Source organism: Doryrhamphus excisus, chromosome 23 (genome assembly GCF_030265055.1).
Source record: "Doryrhamphus excisus isolate RoL2022-K1 chromosome 23, RoL_Dexc_1.0, whole genome shotgun sequence".
Lineage (NCBI taxonomy): Eukaryota > Metazoa > Chordata > Actinopteri > Syngnathiformes > Syngnathidae > Doryrhamphus > Doryrhamphus excisus.
The window spans coordinates 12,812,951-12,832,660 of NC_080488.1; the positions used below are offsets into that span (position 1 = coordinate 12,812,951).

Below are 19,710 nucleotides of genomic sequence, written 5' to 3' on the forward strand. Positions count from 1 at the left end.
GTATTTTTCTCGCTTTTGCTCCTGATTAAGATTTTATATGAAACTAAAACAAATGGAGCAGGTTCATTATTCCTTGCTGGTAAGTATTACAAAAAAATACATGTATACTTTTTTGATACGTTTTTTCAGAATTTTCACTCAAAATTACATTTTTTGTTTAAGTCAAGCAAAATCTCTTGTGACGGCAGCCAAAATATTTATTTCCTGTAAGTGCACTCGTTCTACTCATGTCCAGTAGGTGGCGGTAATGCGCCTTAATTCTAATTTACCAACCGCCATTTCAGAGCGAAGAGTATCCGGATGTACATCTGTAAGTGACGTCATCGTGTTTACACCTTTCGCTAGCTTATTAGCACGAACGGAACAAAAACATACAATATATGTATGTAACATTTACACAATATTACCGCAACCCTTTTTAAAGTCAAAATGCAGCTCTTGTCACAACGGTTGCCAAAATATGTATTTCTGAATTTGCTCCGTTCCACTCTCCCGTCCAGTAGGTGGCGGTAGTGCACTTGAAGCTGATTAATAACAAAATACGGATATACAGCTGCTGTGTTTACATCCTTCGCTGGCTTGTTAACACGAACAGAATAAGATAGCCAACAATTTCTTTGCACGCAAGAAAACAAATATCTAATATAGCGTTTTGTAGCACCACAGTGGCGTTTGTATGGGGGCGCATGGCCTTTTGGGCAACGAGCCCGAGTCTATCGACTATTCCGTGCACGAAGCCTGGAACGAGGCTACTAATGTTTACCTGCTGGTTATTCTAGTTAGCTTCGGCCTGCTGATCTACGCCAGAAAGTGAGAAATAATCTTTGTTCCTCTTGTGCTTTTTTCCCCTTCATCGTTAGGTTGCTCACAGCAGCACGTTGGAAAATATTATTTGTTCGTCTTGTCTTTTATAGCACACAAAACTCCATTAGAAAGTCATACAATTTCACGTTTGCTTGGCTACAACTGAATGTCCTTACCTTGCTGATTAGTAACCTGCATGTGACTATAATCTGTAATTTATAAATAATCTATAAATCTACCTATCTAATGGAGGATAATATCTCATCATGCAGAAACAAGCGGAAGATCATGCGTATCTTCACCCTGCCTCCCACGGCGGGGAGCAACCCGGAACCGAACTTCTACGACAGCCTGCAGAAGGTCCGTCTGCGACAACAGTTGGAGATGTACTCTTTGGGTTAGTATCACCTGTTTTTAACGCGCATCCTCCTCCAGTGGTCGTCTTGGTCATCCCGTGTCCTCCTGTTTGGTCTTCTAGCAAGGAAGTTTGAGCAGCAGCAGACGGACAGTGTTCAACTCTCCATGGAATGAGGACGGCTCTGCAGCTCTTCTCTGGAATGGACACCATGACACTTCGTGTTGTGATGGATTTCACCTGTGAGGTGACTTGGTGAGAGGAACCAAAACCGTCACTGAACTTTTTCATGCTGGAGAACATCCACGGTGAAGAATACCTACAATGTAACATTTTTTACGTGTTAAATGTGCCATGGTTACTTGTTAGAATTCAGGCCTCAAAAAGGAGCAGATTGGGGGTTGTACCAGTCAACGTTTGTATTATAGAACTCATAATAAAAGGAAAATATGACATCACAAGCTGATTCAACTTCTATGGAAAGTCAACATGTGAAAATTGAGGTTTTGTTCCATGTTCCAGCTCTTTGGAAGCATATTCTGATTTGAGGTGTATGTGCTCAACGTATACAAATAGATCCAAGCAAGAGGAAGTGTACAAATGAGATGAATAATTCAATAGCACTCAACAAAAACAGTATAAAAATAAGATTTCAAAAGCAGTCATAAAATGGCTAAATATACATATTACCAGCACACACAAAATGCAATAAAAAACAAGTCAGCAAGCTGATATTCTGTTAAGACACCCGAACCCAGGGCCATTTTTTGAGGGTTTTTTTTTTACACATTTAATTTTGTAAAATTGCCAAAAAAGTTTGCTGTATTTATATTGTATGTATACTTAAAAGACAAATGAGCCACAGGCTACAAATGGCCCCTGTGCCACACTTTGTACACCCCTGCTCTTATAGCAACCCAACGGTCCTCCACTATTTAGCTTCTTAGCTCCTCTTGTGAGTGAACAATGGGAATTAAAGGGAATGAACCCGCTGACCTCACAGCTAGGAGACCCGAGTTCAATTCCTCCCACATTCCAAAAACATGCTAGGTTAATCGGCCACAGGTATGAATGTGAGTGTGAATGGTTGTTTGTCTATATGTGCCTTGTGATTGGCTGGCCACCAGTCCAGGGTGGACCCCGCCTCTGGGATAGGCTCCAGCACCCCCGCGACCCTCGTGAGGATAAGCGGTAGAAAATTGTTAATGCAGCTGCAACTAAGCGACGTGTTACAACACTTTTACTGCAAATGTTGATCTGAAATCGGAGAATGGGCTGTGTTGGAAATGTTCCCAAAGCTGGCACACAAGGTTAGATTTGTTGGTGCTACACAGGAGGAGCAGCAAGCTGGTGTAGCTAGCGTGCATCAACACCGCAGCAAAGCATATTCAAGTCAAAATGCGTGCGTGTTGGCAGGCCTGCAAAGAGAGGACATTGGAAAGGCAGCGAGCGGGATTATTCCGGAATTCAGTGTGGTCTGCGAGGACACACCCTGACGTCGGCGACCGAGAGCGAGCTGGCGTAATGGGACCTCCAGTCTCTGAGGAAGAGCTCCTCCGCTTGGCTCTGCAGCGTCTGCTGTCCTCGTTTCACCTCCGAGCCGGTCTGGTTGACCACCAAGCCCACTCCCGCCACCTCGGTGAAGTACAGCTCAGACCAGTTGGATGTGCCTGTCATGTATGAATGGCTTCTTTCATTCAATGTGCAGACATGAGAGCAGCGGCAAGGAGGTGACATACCGATGTACAGAACTCTGTCCGTCACCATGTACTTGGCGTGGTTGACTCGAGCCAAAGGGATCTTCATCTGCTCTGCGGTTGAAGACACCGTGAAGACTTTCTGCAGGGAAACAGAAGATTTAAGACTGGTGTCCAGAACAATACAAAGGCGCTAGATGCTCTAAACGCACCACTTCAATGTTGCATTTCAGCGGAGGCCTGTTGAGAACCACCAGCGACTGCAGAAATACGAACATGGCAGCAGGCGAGTTCTCCCAGCAGCTAACCAGGAGGCGCACATTCACGCCTCTAGCGCAGGCTGCTGCACGCAGGGCGGAGTCGATGGCGGGCCAGAACCTAGAGAGCGGGACAAGACATGGAGAGCGTTAAAACTGTTCAACGCTAAAGCCGCTTTCTGAAATTGGAATTATTTTAGCACATCAATAAAACCCATTCAAATACAAATAAATAACATCAAAATGAACGTACAATTCATTTACCTGAGTGGTTTGGTGAACTCTGACAACGGAAGATAGTCCATAATGGAGATGAAGATGAATTTCTTAGCATCATCAATGACGGACAGGATGGTGGCGAGATCGTCGGAGCGTCCACGGGCTGAGATGTGTGGGGGGGAGCTCTGCAGCAGACCACAGGAAGCGTTTGATGAAATTGACTGAAATTGTCCTTTGGAAGTGACGCTTAAACTCACGGATAAATACACTTGGGCGGCCACTCCATTGAAGTCGACGCGCAAAGGATGCTGGGAGCTGGACAGGGCGGTGAAGCGAGCAGGCCAATATGGTGGCAAGGAACCATTGAGCCTCGCGTACAGCTCAAATATACGAGAGGCGTCGCGCGCCAGGCAGCTGCAGTCCTCCACTACCAAGCCCACCTCTTTCACCTGGATGACGCACGCACACGCACGCACACACACGCATGCACGCACACGCATGCACGCACACGCACGCACATGCACACGCACGCACACGCACACGGGAAAGTGTGTTTCTGTTGTATTATTAGTGTAATACCTTGGAACTGCTTCCTTATTTTGCGGTCCAGTGTAGTCTGGAGACGTCCAGCAATGGAAGGGTCCTTTACCTGACTTAAAGAGCGCCAGTCCATGTTGGCACTACCCAGGTAGAGGTGCCTCTGATCCACCACCAACATCTTGGTGTGGACCATGCCTCCAGTTAAAGACTTCAGATCCAACTCTTTGATGTTTGCACCTGTTCAATGGGAATGGGAATGGGAATGGGAATTGAATTTCATTTGAACATGCATCAGATTCCAATTGAGTGCATCCCATAATCAGTTCCCAGTTCCACATGTCCAAAAGGAGTAGGAAGAAGCAAAGCTTATTAAATCCTACCCCTCCATCTGGTACTTTTACAATCACTAACTGTTACATTTGTTCACTTCCTGCTTTCCTAATATAGTGGAAGTATTTTTGTCCCGTACCAAAGTACTGTGTGATATGAGCATCCAATGCCATAATGTGTACCATAGTGCGTGTCAATATAGTGATATATATAGCACATCATGACTGGTTGAAGACTCCAAACAAAAAGCAAGCTGTTAAAGAAGGTTTAGGAGAAGAAGGGTCTTCTACTGTGCAAACCTGCTGCGGCCAGCTCAGCGGTGTCTTGACTCGCAATCTGAGGGCTGTTCACGACCATGTGGAGCTTCACGTCCTTGGAAAGGAGTTGCTTAAGTCGCTCAAAGACCTTCCTGCCCTGCACAAATATAGCAGAAACATCAGAGGGGTGGTTGGTGCGTCACGTGGGGGGGCGCTCTTCTTGCCTGAGTGTCCAGGGGAGCGAAGTCGGCTTGGCTGCTCCGCAGGGCCACGTAGAAAGCGGCGATGCTGACCGAGCCGTCGGCCTTGTCCAGCAGCCTGAGCCAGCTGGTGGCCGTGCTCTGCTGCGGTAATGGGCTGGACGGGTACAGGCCGCTGGGGATGCTCTCCACCAGATGAACCCTGAACATGGACATTTCAAGCGCTTTCATTCACTCACATCCTCAGTCAGGCTGCCATCTTCAACATTTTTACCTCTCGTGTCATTTCATCCTACCTGCACTTCAGGCAAGAGATCAACACGCCTCAACAACACGACAACGGCCAATCATTGCAGCAAGACTCCCATGTACCAATACTTTTTAAAACGGTGGTTAACTTCTTTTTACACTTGAATGACAGCATTTATCACCGAATGTTCATTAAATCATTCATTCATTTTCTGCTGCTTATCCTCACAAGGGGTGCTGGAGCCTATCCCAGCTGTCTTGGGGTGAGAGGCGGGGTCCACCCTGGACTGGTGGCCAGCCAATCCCAGAGCACATATAGACAAACAACCATTCACACTCACATTCATACCTATGGACAATTTGGAGTGGCTAATTAACCTAGCATGTTTTTGGAATGTGGGAGGAAACCGGAGTACCCGGAGAAAACCCACGCATGCACGAGGAGAACATGCAAACTCCACAGAGATGGCCGAGGGTGGAATTGAACTCGGGTCTCTGACCAAATGTGTCATAAACTATTTGTCTGGCTGGCAGATGGGATGTTTGTAATGTCAAATATGAGCGTTGCCTCCATAAAGGCTGGGAAAGACTAATATCGTCAATAGAGTCAAACATTTGTCAAGAATTCCCAGCATTGGATGAAACTAAAAGTGGTTGGATTGGTTTGGATCCTTCCCATTTGATGCAAACTCCTTACCGACAATCCCTGCCACACGGTTCTGCCATGAGGCCCACCCCCTCCAGCCAGTGTAGCTCCAGCTGAGCGGCGAGCTGGCTGACGGACGTGGGAAGCCCAAAGTGCCAAGCGTGCATCCCAAGCAGCAGCAGAGTAGCCGGCAGCAGGTAGCAGAGGACAAAACTAGGACATCCTGATCCCTGGAGAAAGCGAGGGGGCGTTTTGAATGACAACAAGGATACCAAATACCAAGCTTCAGTATTGGTCACCTTTGTTGGCTGGGTGGATGAAGCTGCGCCAGGTTTCTCTGCTGCCACGAGGCAGGCTTCCTCGTCATCCTCTACTTCCTCCTTTGAGACGTACTCCGCTTCCGCCCTGGTGGTTACGTGCACCTCATTGCGGTCTTTTGCGTCTCCGGAATCACCCATCGCAAATTCATCCTCGCTGTCCACATCCGACGAAGACCTCAAGTCGTCTGCCTCGGGTGTGTGTGGATGTTCCCACGGTGGTTGTTCATTCACGATACCTTCCGTGTGGCTAACATCAGGCATGCAAGCGTCCTCTGTGGACTCGGTGCTGGTCGGGGAACTGTTTCCCTCATCAGAACTTTTTGGCGTATCTCCCAGAGGATTATCTTGGCTGAGGTCCACGCATGGAAGCTGACCTATGAGGTCATCCATCTCAGTGGCGGTGCTGCCCCGGCTGTCGGGTTGCTCTTGGAAGAGGCCCTCCTCCGCTCTCAGGGCAGGCCTGGGGCTCACCATGAAGAGACCATGCTGCACCCCCTCAGACAACATGCACGGCTTGGGTGTAGACCCCACAGCCGTTTGTTCTGTGGGTGCCTCAAGGCCAAGTCTCGGGAGGCGTCCTAATAACTGGGGATGCGCTTTTTCTGCAATATCAGCTAGTTTGGACTTGGACGTGTCCACAGAGACTCCAGTGGGCTTCTCAGCAGGCTGAATTACTGGGAGCAGAAGCTCTTTTTTGGACATGGACACCTCAGCGCTCCCAGTGCCAGGCCGCTTATGAAAAGTCGGGATGCGGGAAGCAGGCTTTGCACTTTTGCGGGTCGTGTCGTCTCTCTCTTCGGGTTCTCTTTTGGAAGCCTTATCTTGCAAACGGAGACGGTCCAGCACAACACTGCAGTGCTTCACTTCCTGAAGGAGACAGAAGACCTTGTGTGTTTACAGTTAGCAACAATTCCAGCACTCAAACTGATGCAAACTATGAATTGGGGTTTTTGCCTATTTCTATATGCTGTATAATAATCCCTTGTTCATCACAAAGTAGGATTCATGATTTATAAATGGAATATATTTGTCATTGGTAATTGATGGAAACACTGTTTACAACCTTCTAAATATGATTTCTAACATTATTAGAGCCCCTCTAGACATTAAATAACACCCCTATAGTCACTTTTACACCTGTATTACCCAAAATAGTCAACATAATAAGATAAGGTAAGACAAAAATTATTTTAAGCCACTTTTGTGTTTGAAAATACTTAATTTAAGCCCAACAACATTTGCTTCACCATGTATATTTTGACACAACAGTGATGATTTATGAATATATTTAGAAAAACCGTGGTCGAGTCAACCTCAAAATTCAAAGCACCAAGTGGCAAATGTGCGCTGTGTATTTTATGTCATTTTTTGGATTTGTTAGCAATGTACCGTCTAATTTGTGCTTTAGTTTACTTTGGGCTGTGGGCCATGTTAGCCGAGCTGAGTCACTCCAGTCTTCAATAATTTAGAAGCACAGCTCCGTTACTACACAGTGCAGTTATACATAGATACATGTGGTAAATGTGTATATAATAGGTCGTCACTGCAGTTATACATAGATACATGTGGTAAATGTGTGTATATAATAGGTCGTCACTGCAGTTATACATAGATACATGTGGTAAATGTGTATATAATAGGTCGTCACTGCAGTTATACATAGATACATGTGGTAAATGTGTGCATATAATAGGTCGTCACTGCAGTTATACATAGATACATGTGGTAAATGTGTGCATATAATAGGTCATCACTGCAGTTATACATAGATACATGTGGTAAATGTGTGTATATAATAGGTCGTTACTGCAGTTATACATAGATACATGTGGTAAATGTGAGTATATAATAGGTCGTCACTGCAGTTATACATAGATACATGTGGTAAATGTGTATATAATAGGTCGTCACTGCAGTTATACATAGATACATGTGGTAAATGTGTATATAATAGGTCGTCACTGCAGTTATACATAGATACATGTGGTAAATGTGTATATAATAGGTCGTCACTGCAGTTATACATAGATACATGTGGTAAATGTGTATATAATAGGTCGTCACTGCAGTTATACATAGATACATGTGGTAAATGTGTATATAATAGGTCGTCACTGCCTATACTGTGCATACACATCATAATAGATTTAGCACATTTGAATTTGTCTGAAGATGCTACGTGAGGAAGTAGTTGGTGTCCAGGAAGTACAATCCTGCTACCGTTTCTGTCTCCTCCACAGTTTCCTCTTCTTCCTCATCAGGCTGAAGTCTGTCCATCACTTGGCTCTGCACGGCGTCCGATTCCGCGTCCTCCGGCTCCTAATAAAAATAAACATGAGTCGGCAAGTAACGATAGCGCTATAAAAAATGAATGCGGTGTGTGCGATGTACACTAAAGGACAAACGCTGACATCATCAAATGACGTCAGAATAAAAAAGACTCACCATGACACGCTAGCTGGCGAGCTTTAATAAACTTACGCAAAACGCACTTCAGCCGGCAGGTGTAAGATAATGACGGTAAAGCGACACAAGTGTTCCACGTCAATAAAAATGTTTGCTTTTGTTTTCCCGGTCAAGCGGGCTAAAGATGCTAGCGTCCGTGTTAGCCAAACATGCTACAGCGAGGAACTACGTGGCTCGCTCGACTTTTCTTTCCGCTGCAGAGAGAGGAAGCGGAAAAGTATTATTACTCACCGTGGACGTGGGTCTCTCTCGCAGGCGGGACGACCGCGTGGTTTCTGTTGTTGTTACGTCCCTCTCCTCGTCGCCATCATTGCGGTACATTGACTTTCTAGAGCGCAACACCATCGGCATTTTCTCTCCTTTTATAGCGCCTTTGGACTTAAAAGCGTGAACGTGATATTAACACATTCAGTCACCAAAATGTCGACTGAATACTTGCCCGTTTCATCAAAATACACACTTGGTGTACATAGTTTTATATCCAGTCAATTTTGAATGCACCTTCCTTCATTAAGCGAGGAAACAACAAACTTAAAGAAACCGCGATTTCCTATCATCGCTGATTGGTGCTTGAGATCAAACAGTCCAGGCTCCGCCTATCCGACGTGACGCACGTGACGTAACACGGAAATAACGACATTGACGTCGCCTGTCTGCAGATCCTTCAGCTTCCACTGGAATAAGGTATGTTATTCCCACATATCGCTTGTCACGTTAAACGTCTTATCAGCAACACATGACGGCGTGACTATGAAATAGTTGAAATTGACGTTTTTGCTTTTTGATCAGCGTCAGTGACGGTTAGCTTGGCCCCTTCAAAGCTAGCTTGTTTACGACACCAACATCCCATTAAAGACCTCTTACTGTCCAGTCAAGCTTCACAGGTCGCTGCACACTTCAGTGCTCAAGTCAGATAAAAGTCCATTGTTAATAGTAGTAATAGTAGTATGTTTATTAGACTGGTCTGTTGGGGAGCTAACGCCATGAATAGATTGATGTACGACATCAGCAGTAATGATACCACAATTCCATGTAGGATGTTTTTCGTTGTCGCTTACTAGCTGTACTTGACATTTCCAGCTAATTCCAGGGCTCACTTACAAACAGCAGGTCAATGAAATAGCTTGTAGCCTGTAGTTGTTGATGTAAGGGTACAGTGATGAACAGATATAACACTCATTGATGTCATTTCATGTTGTGATTCCTTCATCCACGCTGTCTTCCATTTTAGAGCCACGTGTGGTCATCATGGACGTTTCATCTTATTAAGTCGGCAATGGAAGCTCCAGTCACCGCCGCCCCGCCTCCTCCCAACTCCTCCGCCCTGCCGGCCCCTCTTCCCCTGCATCCGGCTCTGGCCCCCTCGGTCCAGCTGGGCTTCACCGTCCTGTACACCGCCCTGTACGGCGCACTCTTCCTGGTGGTGTACGCCCAGCTCTGGCTTCTCTACTTCTACCGACACAAACGATGGAGCTATCAGAGCATCTTTCTCTTCCTCTGCCTGCTGTGGGCCTCACTTCGCACCACCTTGTTTTCCTTCTACTTCCACAATGCGCTGGAGGCCAACCACCTTCCCGTGGCTGTCTACTGGCTGCTCTACTGCTTCCCCGTCTGCCTGCAGTTCTTCACGCTCAGTCTTATCAACCTGTATTTCACTCAGGTGAGGCCGATGCAATGTTCATGTGGAGCAGCGTAGGACAGGATGTGTTCATGTGATTCTTGTGGTTGGTACCACAGGTGCTGCTCAAAGCTAGAGAAACGTACAGTGCAGAGGTAGACGGGCGACTGTGAGTGAATATCTTTTTTCATAAAGTGTTCTTGGCGTTTGTATATCTTTGTTTGTCCCATGCGACGCATCCTGTTGTTGTTTTCCAGCCGTGCGGCTCGCTGCACATACGGGGCGTTGAACGCCATCTTCTTCTGCGTCAATGTGGTGTGTGCCGCTCTCGGGGACCGCGGTGACGGCACGGGGCCGGGGGAGAGGACATGGAATCTGGTCCTGGTCCGGGTTCTGGTCAACGACTTGCTCTTCATTCTGGATGCGGTGTTGCTGGCGGCCGTGCTGCTGCTGCTGACGCGCCACTCTCACTCCACCGGGCCGTACCTGAGCAGCAAGGTGAGCAGCAAGGTGAGCAGCGATGACATGCGCGCTTTGATGGACGGATGGATGGGTCTTCTTATTTGGGTGTGTGCAGGGGACCAGCGTCTGTCGCATGGCGGCACTCGGAGCGGCGGTCATATTTTTGTTCACCAGCAGAGCTTGCTACAACCTCAGCGTCCTTGTCCTGTCCCAGAACCACCACGTTGAGTCTTTTGACTTTGACTGGTATAACGTCTCCGACCAGGTAGTGAAATATGTATCTATATCTATATTCCAAAACATATTTCATAAAAGGAAACATGCTGCTAGGCGGACCTGCGTAACGAGCTAGGCGACAGAGGCTACCTGGCGTTTGGCGCCATCCTCTTCATCTGGGAGCTGCTGCCAACCAGTCTGCTCATTCTCATCTTCAGAGTTCGCAGACCTACACAGGAGGTATGCTGCCTAATTTGCATTATCCACCAAAAGCAGAGGCCAACTCCATGTTTGTGCAACATTCGTATTTGTGGTATTCAATGTTCTGGTGGGGTCCTGACAGGTCAGCAGTCTGACCATCAACAACAGAGTCCTACCTCGCCCTTTTTTCTTTGATGACCCTCAAGGCGGCGACCAGGAGGAGTCGGTTCCTTGGAATCGCAGCTGCCAGCCGCACTCAAGGTCAGGTGACAGCCACTTGATGATGTCAACGTCCTGCTTCCATCTTTAATGTTCTTCTCTTTCCCAGCTGGTTTGGATCAGAGACCACCCCGTTGCTGTTTGCCAACAAGCCTGCGGACCAAAACCACCAGCACCACTCTTTCTATTCCACCCCCCAAAACTGACCCATGACTCATGATTGATGTCCTTTGATCAAAGACGACCAGCTTAGCAGCCAGTACAACCTGTGTGTGTGTGTGTATGTTAGTGTGTTTTTGCACTGAAAACCTCAGGAATTGTCCCCAAGCAGCAAACAAGCACCTGGAAAATCTGTCAAAAGGAACCAACCCCCCCGACATGAATTGCCAAACATCATACTCAGTGATGTTGCATTTTAATAGCTAACACTGTAAATTCATTCAAAATCCCTCATTATCATTCCTTTTTAAGTCTTATAAGACCCACTCTGCTATTCCAGTTGTTTATGGAACCATTCCCATCTCCTATTCTTTTATATTTTGTTTACTCTAATACTTTATTCTTCACAATTCTGACCAATGTTTAACTTAGACAGCTCATTGTAACAAGTGAGTCCCTTGTGTATCTGATCATATTTACTGTGTAAATCAACTAAAGCGCGTCCAGGTTGTCGCTAAGGAACGCAAGTGTCAAATTTGTAAGATACTTAAACACTGCTACAGTGAAATGTGGAGTGTTGTCATGCTGGTATATTAAAAGTACAGATGTCCATCAGCCCCCGTGGTTCGCTTCCTCCACATGAAGCTCAATAGCTAGCTAGATTGCAGTAAGTCACAAGCCTGTTATCTTATGGGCACACGCTACTGCAAAAAATGTACGCATCTGTTGCCATTTCAAGAAATGTGCCCAACATCACTCATCAGTCGCACATTTTATTCTTTCTGTACAATTCATCCTATTAAAACTCTTTATACAGTATGTACATTCAAATAAATCTGTATGTTACAGCACTTGCCAAGTTGGAAAAAAAAAACAGGATGCAAAGTGCAAAGAAAAAGAAGTTTCTACCCTCCTCTTTCATTCATGTAGATCTGAAAAGATCACGGTGCAGCGTAACAAGCTTCCTACCAGGCTGGCTGATTAAAGAAAAAAATATCACAGTTCAGGCAAACCACCAAAATCTAACCCAGTCTTCTACACCAAGTCCATCAAAAGTGCCTGCAGTCCTCCCAGCCCACTATTGTGTGGCCAAACCGTGAAGAGAAGAAACAAAAACATGCTATGAATCGGTCACATGAGTGAGAAATCCCGGCAGCCTGACGTGCTCTCAAAGCGGATCCTGCGGAAGGCGAGAGGCGTAGAGGGGAGGGGCTCAGAAAGCATCACCAACGTGTCATCTGTCATCTTTCTGTTGCTCCGTTTGCCTCCATCTGTTCCATCAGTTGTCTGGAGGCACGGGCGACGGCGTTTCCAGCTTCCGAAGACGCCGGCGCCTCAGCTCAGCGGCATTGGGCTCGCCATCTTCATCCTCTGATCCTTCATCGGTTTTATCTGCCAAAGAGTCTTCCGTCTGGGCTGTGCTCACTGAGGCGCCAACAATGAAATATTACAACATGATTGATGGTGAACTTTGTGTTCATGGAATGGAGGTTTCTTACAGCCGGGGGAGGAGTTTTTCTCTTGGCTGGGTTCTGGGTTGGTGCTGGTACCAGCAGTGGGGAATGACGCCGTGCTGCCGTCTGCCCTTGGAGGTCTGACAAGAAAGCAGAGGTTCAGAAATGGCAACATAACCTTTTTAGGTTTTACATAACATAACATTTAGTGCAGCAGCTGTGTGAGTTATGAAACAAAAATATGCACAAATGGATGAAAAAGACCTGCGACCCTCGTGAGAATAATAGAAAATAATAGAAAATAATAGAAAATGAATGAAATGATGAGAAACTGTTGCAGCATGCCTACCCATAGGGGCATCATTCATGAAAAAGAAGTTATTTGTGCACTGATGACGTGTTTTTCCAGACCAAGGATACGTAACCAGATGAGCTATGATGATCGCGAGCGGAAGGTCGGCTTACGTGAGCGTGGCGACGGTGCTGAGGTAATGGTGGATGTTAAGCATGGCGGCGTCCAGCAGGGTGTGGATGTTTTGGAGACACTGGAGTCGGGCCTCCAGGCCCCGTCGACCCTCAGCCTCCAGCTCCCTCAGCTCCTCCTCTGACAGGCGTGCTAGAGACGGAGGAGGAGGCGGCATAGACGACACTGAAAGCCAAGGGAGGTGTTATTCAACCATGTCATTTCGAAATAGAAACACAATAAAGCAAATACAATGCGGAGCGTTTGTGGTGTGGCTAAAGCTTACTAAAAGGAGGAGGCGGCGGCGGCATGGGCAGCCACGGTGCACTGGGGAAGGGAGGAGGCATGGAGAAGGGGAATCCTGGCATTGCGGAGCCTGGAGGGGCGGCGGCTGAGGCTGCGTCCGCACTGGGAGAGGTGGACTGGCTGGTACCTGATGGGAGCAAGCATACGAGCTCAGCACATAGCCATGCCCCCCCCACACCTTTAGGGTCGTATCACGTACCGGCTGCCTGGGTTGTCTCGGTGCTACTCTGTGGAGCGTCTGCAGCACCGGGCGCTGCTGGTGGAGGCGCTGGAGGGAAAGGACCCCAGAAAGGGAAGAGGCCCGGGGGAAAGCCAGGCAACATGCCGGGAGCGACTGGAAGCCAAGTAGAGATGTGTTACCAACCCTGGAAAGCTGCAGTCCTCCAAGCCATTACCTCCAATTAAGTACGTTAGGCATGTCTGGCATATTGGGGGGGGGGGGGGCCTCAAACCAGTCAGTCTGTGTTTTCTTTCTAAACAGAAATGTTCCATTTCCTTCCATTTCCATACCAAAAACATGAACTACGTGATACATTTTCCTTTCTTTACTGTGTCACCTGCAATGCTTCATTCAAACCTAAATGCTTCAATGACCTGGTGGGACTTTGTGGAAACATTCATTACCAGTGCTTCATTCAAACCTAAATGCTTCAATGACCTGGTGGGACTTTGTGGAAACATCCATTACCAGTGCTTCATTCAAACCTAAATGCTTCAATGACCTGGTGGGACTTTGTGGAAACATTCATTACCAGTGCTTCATTCAAACCTAAATGCTTCAATGACCTGGTGGGACTTTGTGGAAACGTCCATGCCTTTCAGGTACATTGGTAATATTCTGGAATAAGACTGAAATGAATGAAGCACTTAGTCCAGCCGCCCATCTCGGAGGGCATAAAGGTACTGAAGTCGGATGAGTGGCTGCTCTCACCATTGGCTGGGGGGACAGCGTTATGGGCAGGGGCAACGGGCGCAGGGGGCGGAGCCTGTGCAGGCGTAGCATTCTGATTGTTACTGGATGCCCGCAGGACGTCCATGCGACAGGTGGGGCACGTTTGCTGTCTCTGGAACCAGGAACGCAAGCAGCTGCGTGTCAAGGGAAAGATGAAAGAGAGGCTTCGGTTATCAGGATGTCATACATGTGCATGTCATATGTCATACATGTGCATGTCATATGTCATACATGTGCATGTCATGTCATACATATGCATGTCATACATATGCATGTCATATGTCATACATATGCATGTCATATGTCATACATGTGCATGTCATATGTCATACATATGCATGTCATATGTCATACATATGCATGTCATATGTCATACATGTGCATGTCATATGTCATACATGTGCATGTCATATGTCATACATATGCATGTCATACATATGCATGTCATACGTCATACTTATGCATGTCATATGTGATACATATGCATGTCATATGTGATACATATGTATGTCATGTATGATACATTTGTCAGTGTGCAGATTGCTGACATTTGGGTGGTGCTAAGTGGGACGGCAATATCGGGTCATGGTGAACACATGAAAATGTCCACGAGTCATCCTGCCGATATTCCTGACAATCACCACCAATAAAAAGAAACAGCGAGTGAAAATGAGCCACCAAGTGGCAGCACGTCTAGTCGGGTTCTTTCCCAGGACCTACCTAGAGTGGAAGATGTGATTACAAGGTAGTTTCTTAGCTCCAGTCACCATTTCCTCCCGACAGATGATGCAAACGTTGTCAGAGGCCTGCAGGTCTTCGGGTGTAGCATCAGGGTAGCTGATGACCAAACAAATGATTTATGCTGCTTGAACAAACAAGTTTTGCTGGATCTAAATATGACTGGGGGGTTGCTGCGTTGAAAAATATCATGTCAGTGACCTTTAAAGTCCCCATGAAAGGACACCAGACTTGAGGGCAGTGATTCCCAAGCAAATAGCATGGAGTACGTGGAAACGTTTCATTTTCCAGACCAAAAGTATATCTTCTGTCATTTCATATTAAGGCAGACAATAAAATGGAATCGAGCACACTTGATGTTTTTCCTGCATGTCAAATAAAGTTGGGGAGAACTAGCTTGTATTACTCACAGTGTATTCATGTTGCGGATGGCTCTCCGAGACATGATAGCATCCGTTACGGCTTTCTTAAATTGTCTAAAAGGAGGGAGAAGGAACACCCCATTGAAAACATAACCAGTATGTCAGTGATGGAGCTGAAATGCATGATTCAATCACCGGAGCTTCACTCTCGTGGATTTCCAAATATATTCATTCAAAAATCAGCGCTGTTTTATGGTTGACTACAGCCTATTAGCAAAAAAGTTAAGTAATGATGTAAAAAGTAACAACTCCCCTAATGCTAGCATGTGTAAGTCAATATCTTACTATTAAATGGCTCATTTTCTCTTATCATGCTTATTATATTGGGTGATATGATTATAAAAGTGACTATAGGGGTGTTATATCATGTCTATATGTTAAAAAACAAACCTGTTTTCTATAACATGCATGTTTTGACTAGCAACAGGCTGTATTCAACAACAAAACAGCATTACTGTGCTTCATTAACAGTATCTATGCTGTAATTACAAAAATATTACCCTATAATACTCCCATTACATGGAAATTAATTTATCATGATCAGGTCTGGAACCAACTAAGTGCACTAAATGAGGTTTTACTGTACTAATACACCTTTCCAATACTTTGGTTAGCTAAAAAAGCTGCGTGATCCTGGCAGTCCTAACCATTGAGAAGGACTACTATCACAAACAGGTGTAAGGTGTTAAAACTACCCAATATGTGTGATGCCTCACCTCATAGCCAGATACATGGGTCGAATAGCAAAAAGGGGGAAGGTGTGAACTTTTATCATAATTGTCATAAAGGCAATGTACAGAAGCACTTTGATGAAACCTGAAAAAAAAGTATGCAATTATTACTACAATATGGATGGCAACTTTGAAATACACGAACACTACCTTACCTGTAAAAAGCTCCGTATAGAGCATGTAGACGGCCTTGTTGTCCCAGGGATTTTCACTCTGCAGATCAACGGTATGCAGGACGTACTTGATAAACGTTGTCAACACCATGGTCAACAGGATGGCATACTGAGTGTACAAAATATCAGAATGACACCAAATAGGAGCTCTAATTCATCTGTATTCCAATGTGACAAACCTCAAAGCCAAAAACAAGCTGGACTGAGGCTCCACGGGTGATGATGCTTTGGCAGGCGTGGTGCACAAAAAGGAAGTCCAAGACTGCCAGCAGTCCCATCAGTGCTGCAGAACACAACACTCTCAAAAAGGAGTACAGGAGGTATGAGTTGTTTCTATGTGGAGGTCTACCATGCATTATGTTGACTTTACCGCTTTCAGTGTAGCATTAAGATAGACAAAAGTGAAAAGGGACGAAATGATGACGCGTGTACTTACATAACACTCTAAAGTGAAAAACCCAGGATATGTTTGGACTTCGTTCCATCTGACAAAGATAAAAGCACACATGTTAAAAATGCCAAAACAAATTTATGAAACATGCGCTGCCAAAGGTTTGCATGTATAGTAAGATGTGCAAAGCTGATCAACAAAAACAGCACTTTCACAATAGTCCATTTGTAAATCTGCCTGCAGAATGTATGCAGATGATCAGAAGGCACAATATAATGGCATGCAAATGTCATCATTGTAATCAAACTGAAACCTGCGGTTGGCATTTTCTATATTTTACATTCAAAAGCAGGTGCGGACTCGCATGGCTGCTCATTGTGGGAGGGGAAGGCAGGTGCAATGACAAGATATTCTTCTGTGCGCTTTGTCTACATATTTCTAATACATCTTCCACACACATCCAAACTTCATACATTTCAGTTGAATATGATGTAGTATAAAACAACATATATTCATATCATAGTGAATCATGCATATTAAAAGACATAATAGACTCATATTTCAGAATTATAATGACGCAATGTCTCTCCTGGAATTTAGCAGTGTGTTTATTTGCAACCACCATAAGCTTCAAAGCTTATTTTCCCTATGCAGCTCTCCATAGTGACAGCTGCTACCACACGTAAAACTCTCATATATAAATAGGGCACGCATACGGTAATATCCGTGTTCATGCCGACATAGCCTAATAGATAACTCAAATGCTCTGCGGTTGATTCAAAGGGCATCCCCTGTGCTTAAATGAGGAGATAAAAGAATCAGATTTGTCTGCCAACACTCACAAAGTCCACCCGGTCCTCGGCCAACCAGTGGAAGCACTTAAGGAAGAGCAGAAGGGTAAAGAGGGCAACAAAGCGAGGGGAAAAGTCATCCCTGAACACGGTGAAAGCCAGGCACGTCTCCGTCACGGCATACCAAGAACGCTCGATGAGATGCTGATGGGACAGAAACAGGAATGTCATGAGATATATAATCCTCAATTAACAACAAACAGCATATCAAAAGTACCTCCATTTCTGCAGCCCTCAGCTGTCCAAAAAACACCTTCCTCATGAACTTTCCCAGAAGAAACACCAATACAAACGCTTGTATGTACAACACCTACAAGCAGACACAAGGTACAAGTGACCGTGAAATGACGACAAACAAGCAGTGGTCAGGAGTGGTGTTTGCTTTGACTTGAGTGCGGTCTCACCGCCATGCTGGGGCTGCTTTTGGTGAGGTAGACGACAGTTGGATAGAACTGGTGTTTGAGGAGGTAGGCATGAGCCACCACAGCAGCAGTCAATGCCAGACTAGTGGCCGTTACCAATGCAGCACGCACCATCTTGGCCTCCAAGCACTGCTTCTGTGGAGGAAAGGGCAAACTAGAGGCGTCAGATGGCAGTTGAGCAGAACAACATGCAATGATGCGTGAAAGTCTTTTCATCCATATTAACATTTTTCAATATTTTTGTCTTGAGACACATCTTTGCCTTGGGCTCCAGAGACACTAAAGAAACGAATGAATTCAAAGCCAGTGATTGGTTATATTTACAAATGAAATCGTGCTAACCCCCAAGTGTGTACTGTGACCTCATCAGCATACCAAAATGCTCTTTAATCGCACCATTAAGAATTTCCTTTGAAATTGAAACCCTGCGGAAGCTTACGACTGAGACATTTGCAAATACAATGAAAACTGACAAATGTAGCACTGGCAGAAAATGCGCACGTTATGAATTTTCATCTCGGTTCGTTTGTTCCAAAAGTAACAAGGACATGAGACGGTTAGCAACTGTTGGCTAGCGTTAGCTAGCTTAGCCGGTAGCTTTACAACTGTCAGTTCTTCTGGACTCACCAAACCAATGTATCTGGAAGTCTTGTTTATGAAGCGTTTCCTCGTTTTCTAAGATATCTATCTCCCCGCCAGTCACTCCATTTCGAGGGTTTCCAGCTGCCTTTGTCAGGTATCTCTAATTCTCGCCCCTGTTTGTCGGGCTACGTGTTTATCTTTGGCTTGCTGTCTGGCGGCCACATCACATCCGGCTCTTACGGTAATTTAACGCAACCAGATTTCAAATGGTGAAATCACACGTACCGGTGATTATTATATATTACTTTATATGCGCTAACTTAAAAAATACGAGCTATACACAGTACTATTGTTTGTGCATAATAATGTAGCTGTTTTATCATTGCAACACGTCAGCGACGTTTTATGAGAATTACGGTGAAATCAACGTGGTCCAATCGGAAGTTGTCTGCCTGCCTCAATATGTGACGTAAGAGTTATATGTGTAGTGATCACTAAAACGCTGCCTTTTGAATATGCGCAAATAAACGTGTACTCCTCTACATAGATTGCAATTATTACGCAATTAATTATAATATATCATATTGTAGCAAAGGCAGGCGCGTGTGTGAGGTTCTAAGCTGTATTTCGGGTGACGGGCTGCAGGGGGCAGTGATGTTTGCATGTTGGGATGGAGCCAGCCCGGAGGTGTTCTACCAAAAGCGCCATATGATTTCAGGGCTCTTTTCCGGGGTTTGTACAAAGCTAAGTGTCAAGAGTTGACTAGACTTCAACAATAAAAGTACTGTAGACCAGCCAATGATTGCACTGTTTTTTGCATTTGCACTGACAGGTTGCCTGGCAACCATATAAAGCCAGCTGCCATGCTTGTACATTAGAGAGCGGCACACACACCCTTGATTGACACGAGCTTGAGCCAATGAAATGCTCACACATATTCCGATCCTCCGAGGAGAGTAACGCCTCTTGCACTACAGTATATGGGTGCAGTCCTAGTTCTGGAATGTCCT

General features: G+C 45.6%; 4 protein-coding genes across 7 annotated transcripts; 2 read left to right on the forward strand and 2 right to left on the reverse strand.

Moving 5' to 3' along the window:
• The first annotated feature begins 436 nt into the window (after positions 1-436).
• On the forward strand, positions 437-1,620 carry smim19 (small integral membrane protein 19). The gene is made up of 3 exons (XM_058063650.1): positions 437-810; positions 1,077-1,201; positions 1,283-1,620. The coding sequence occupies exons 1-3, from the start codon at positions 677-679 to the stop codon at positions 1,333-1,335; spliced, it is 312 nt and encodes a 103-aa protein (XP_057919633.1). The 5' UTR covers positions 437-676; the 3' UTR covers positions 1,336-1,620.
• On the reverse strand, positions 1,554-8,902 carry pld7 (phospholipase D family, member 7). 2 transcript variants are annotated; one of them, XM_058063644.1, is made up of 13 exons: positions 8,572-8,902; positions 8,095-8,193; positions 5,854-6,741; positions 5,606-5,784; positions 4,684-4,861; positions 4,502-4,616; positions 3,982-4,109; positions 3,590-3,781; positions 3,378-3,517; positions 3,069-3,234; positions 2,899-2,998; positions 2,651-2,829; positions 1,554-2,577 (listed from the first exon to the last, which is right to left on the reverse strand). In XM_058063644.1, the coding sequence occupies exons 1-13, from the start codon at positions 8,689-8,691 to the stop codon at positions 2,548-2,550; spliced, it is 2,514 nt and encodes an 837-aa protein (XP_057919627.1). In that variant the 5' UTR covers positions 8,692-8,902; the 3' UTR covers positions 1,554-2,547. The 2 variants fall into 2 exon arrangements, with proteins under 2 accessions (XP_057919627.1, XP_057919628.1); XM_058063645.1 differs by lacking the exon at positions 8,572-8,902 and adding an exon at positions 8,320-8,523.
• Positions 8,593-11,830, forward strand: gpr137 (G protein-coupled receptor 137). Of its 3 annotated transcripts, none has more exons than XM_058063649.1 (8): positions 8,593-9,024; positions 9,572-10,000; positions 10,078-10,127; positions 10,216-10,468; positions 10,536-10,685; positions 10,751-10,876; positions 10,980-11,098; positions 11,166-11,830. In XM_058063649.1, the coding sequence occupies exons 2-8, from the start codon at positions 9,617-9,619 to the stop codon at positions 11,260-11,262; spliced, it is 1,179 nt and encodes a 392-aa protein (XP_057919632.1). In that variant the 5' UTR covers positions 8,593-9,024; positions 9,572-9,616; the 3' UTR covers positions 11,263-11,830. The 3 variants fall into 3 exon arrangements, with proteins under 3 accessions (XP_057919632.1, XP_057919630.1, XP_057919631.1); XM_058063647.1 differs by lacking the exon at positions 8,593-9,024 and adding an exon at positions 9,099-9,372; XM_058063648.1 differs by lacking the exon at positions 8,593-9,024 and adding an exon at positions 9,104-9,372 and having other exon boundaries at positions 10,216-10,456.
• A 145-nt stretch (positions 11,831-11,975) lies between these two features.
• syvn1 (synovial apoptosis inhibitor 1, synoviolin) lies at positions 11,976-19,024 on the reverse strand. Its single transcript, XM_058063646.1, has 16 exons — positions 18,746-19,024; positions 18,101-18,253; positions 17,914-18,006; positions 17,688-17,840; positions 16,891-16,939; positions 16,634-16,737; positions 16,437-16,563; positions 16,267-16,366; positions 15,539-15,604; positions 15,111-15,227; positions 14,370-14,524; positions 13,638-13,772; positions 13,419-13,565; positions 13,135-13,318; positions 12,715-12,809; positions 11,976-12,640 (listed from the first exon to the last, which is right to left on the reverse strand). Exons 2-16 carry the CDS (start codon positions 18,230-18,232, stop codon positions 12,495-12,497), a joined length of 1,803 nt encoding a protein of 600 aa, XP_057919629.1. The 5' UTR covers positions 18,233-18,253; positions 18,746-19,024; the 3' UTR covers positions 11,976-12,494.
• Between the last annotated feature and the right edge of the window lie 686 nt (positions 19,025-19,710).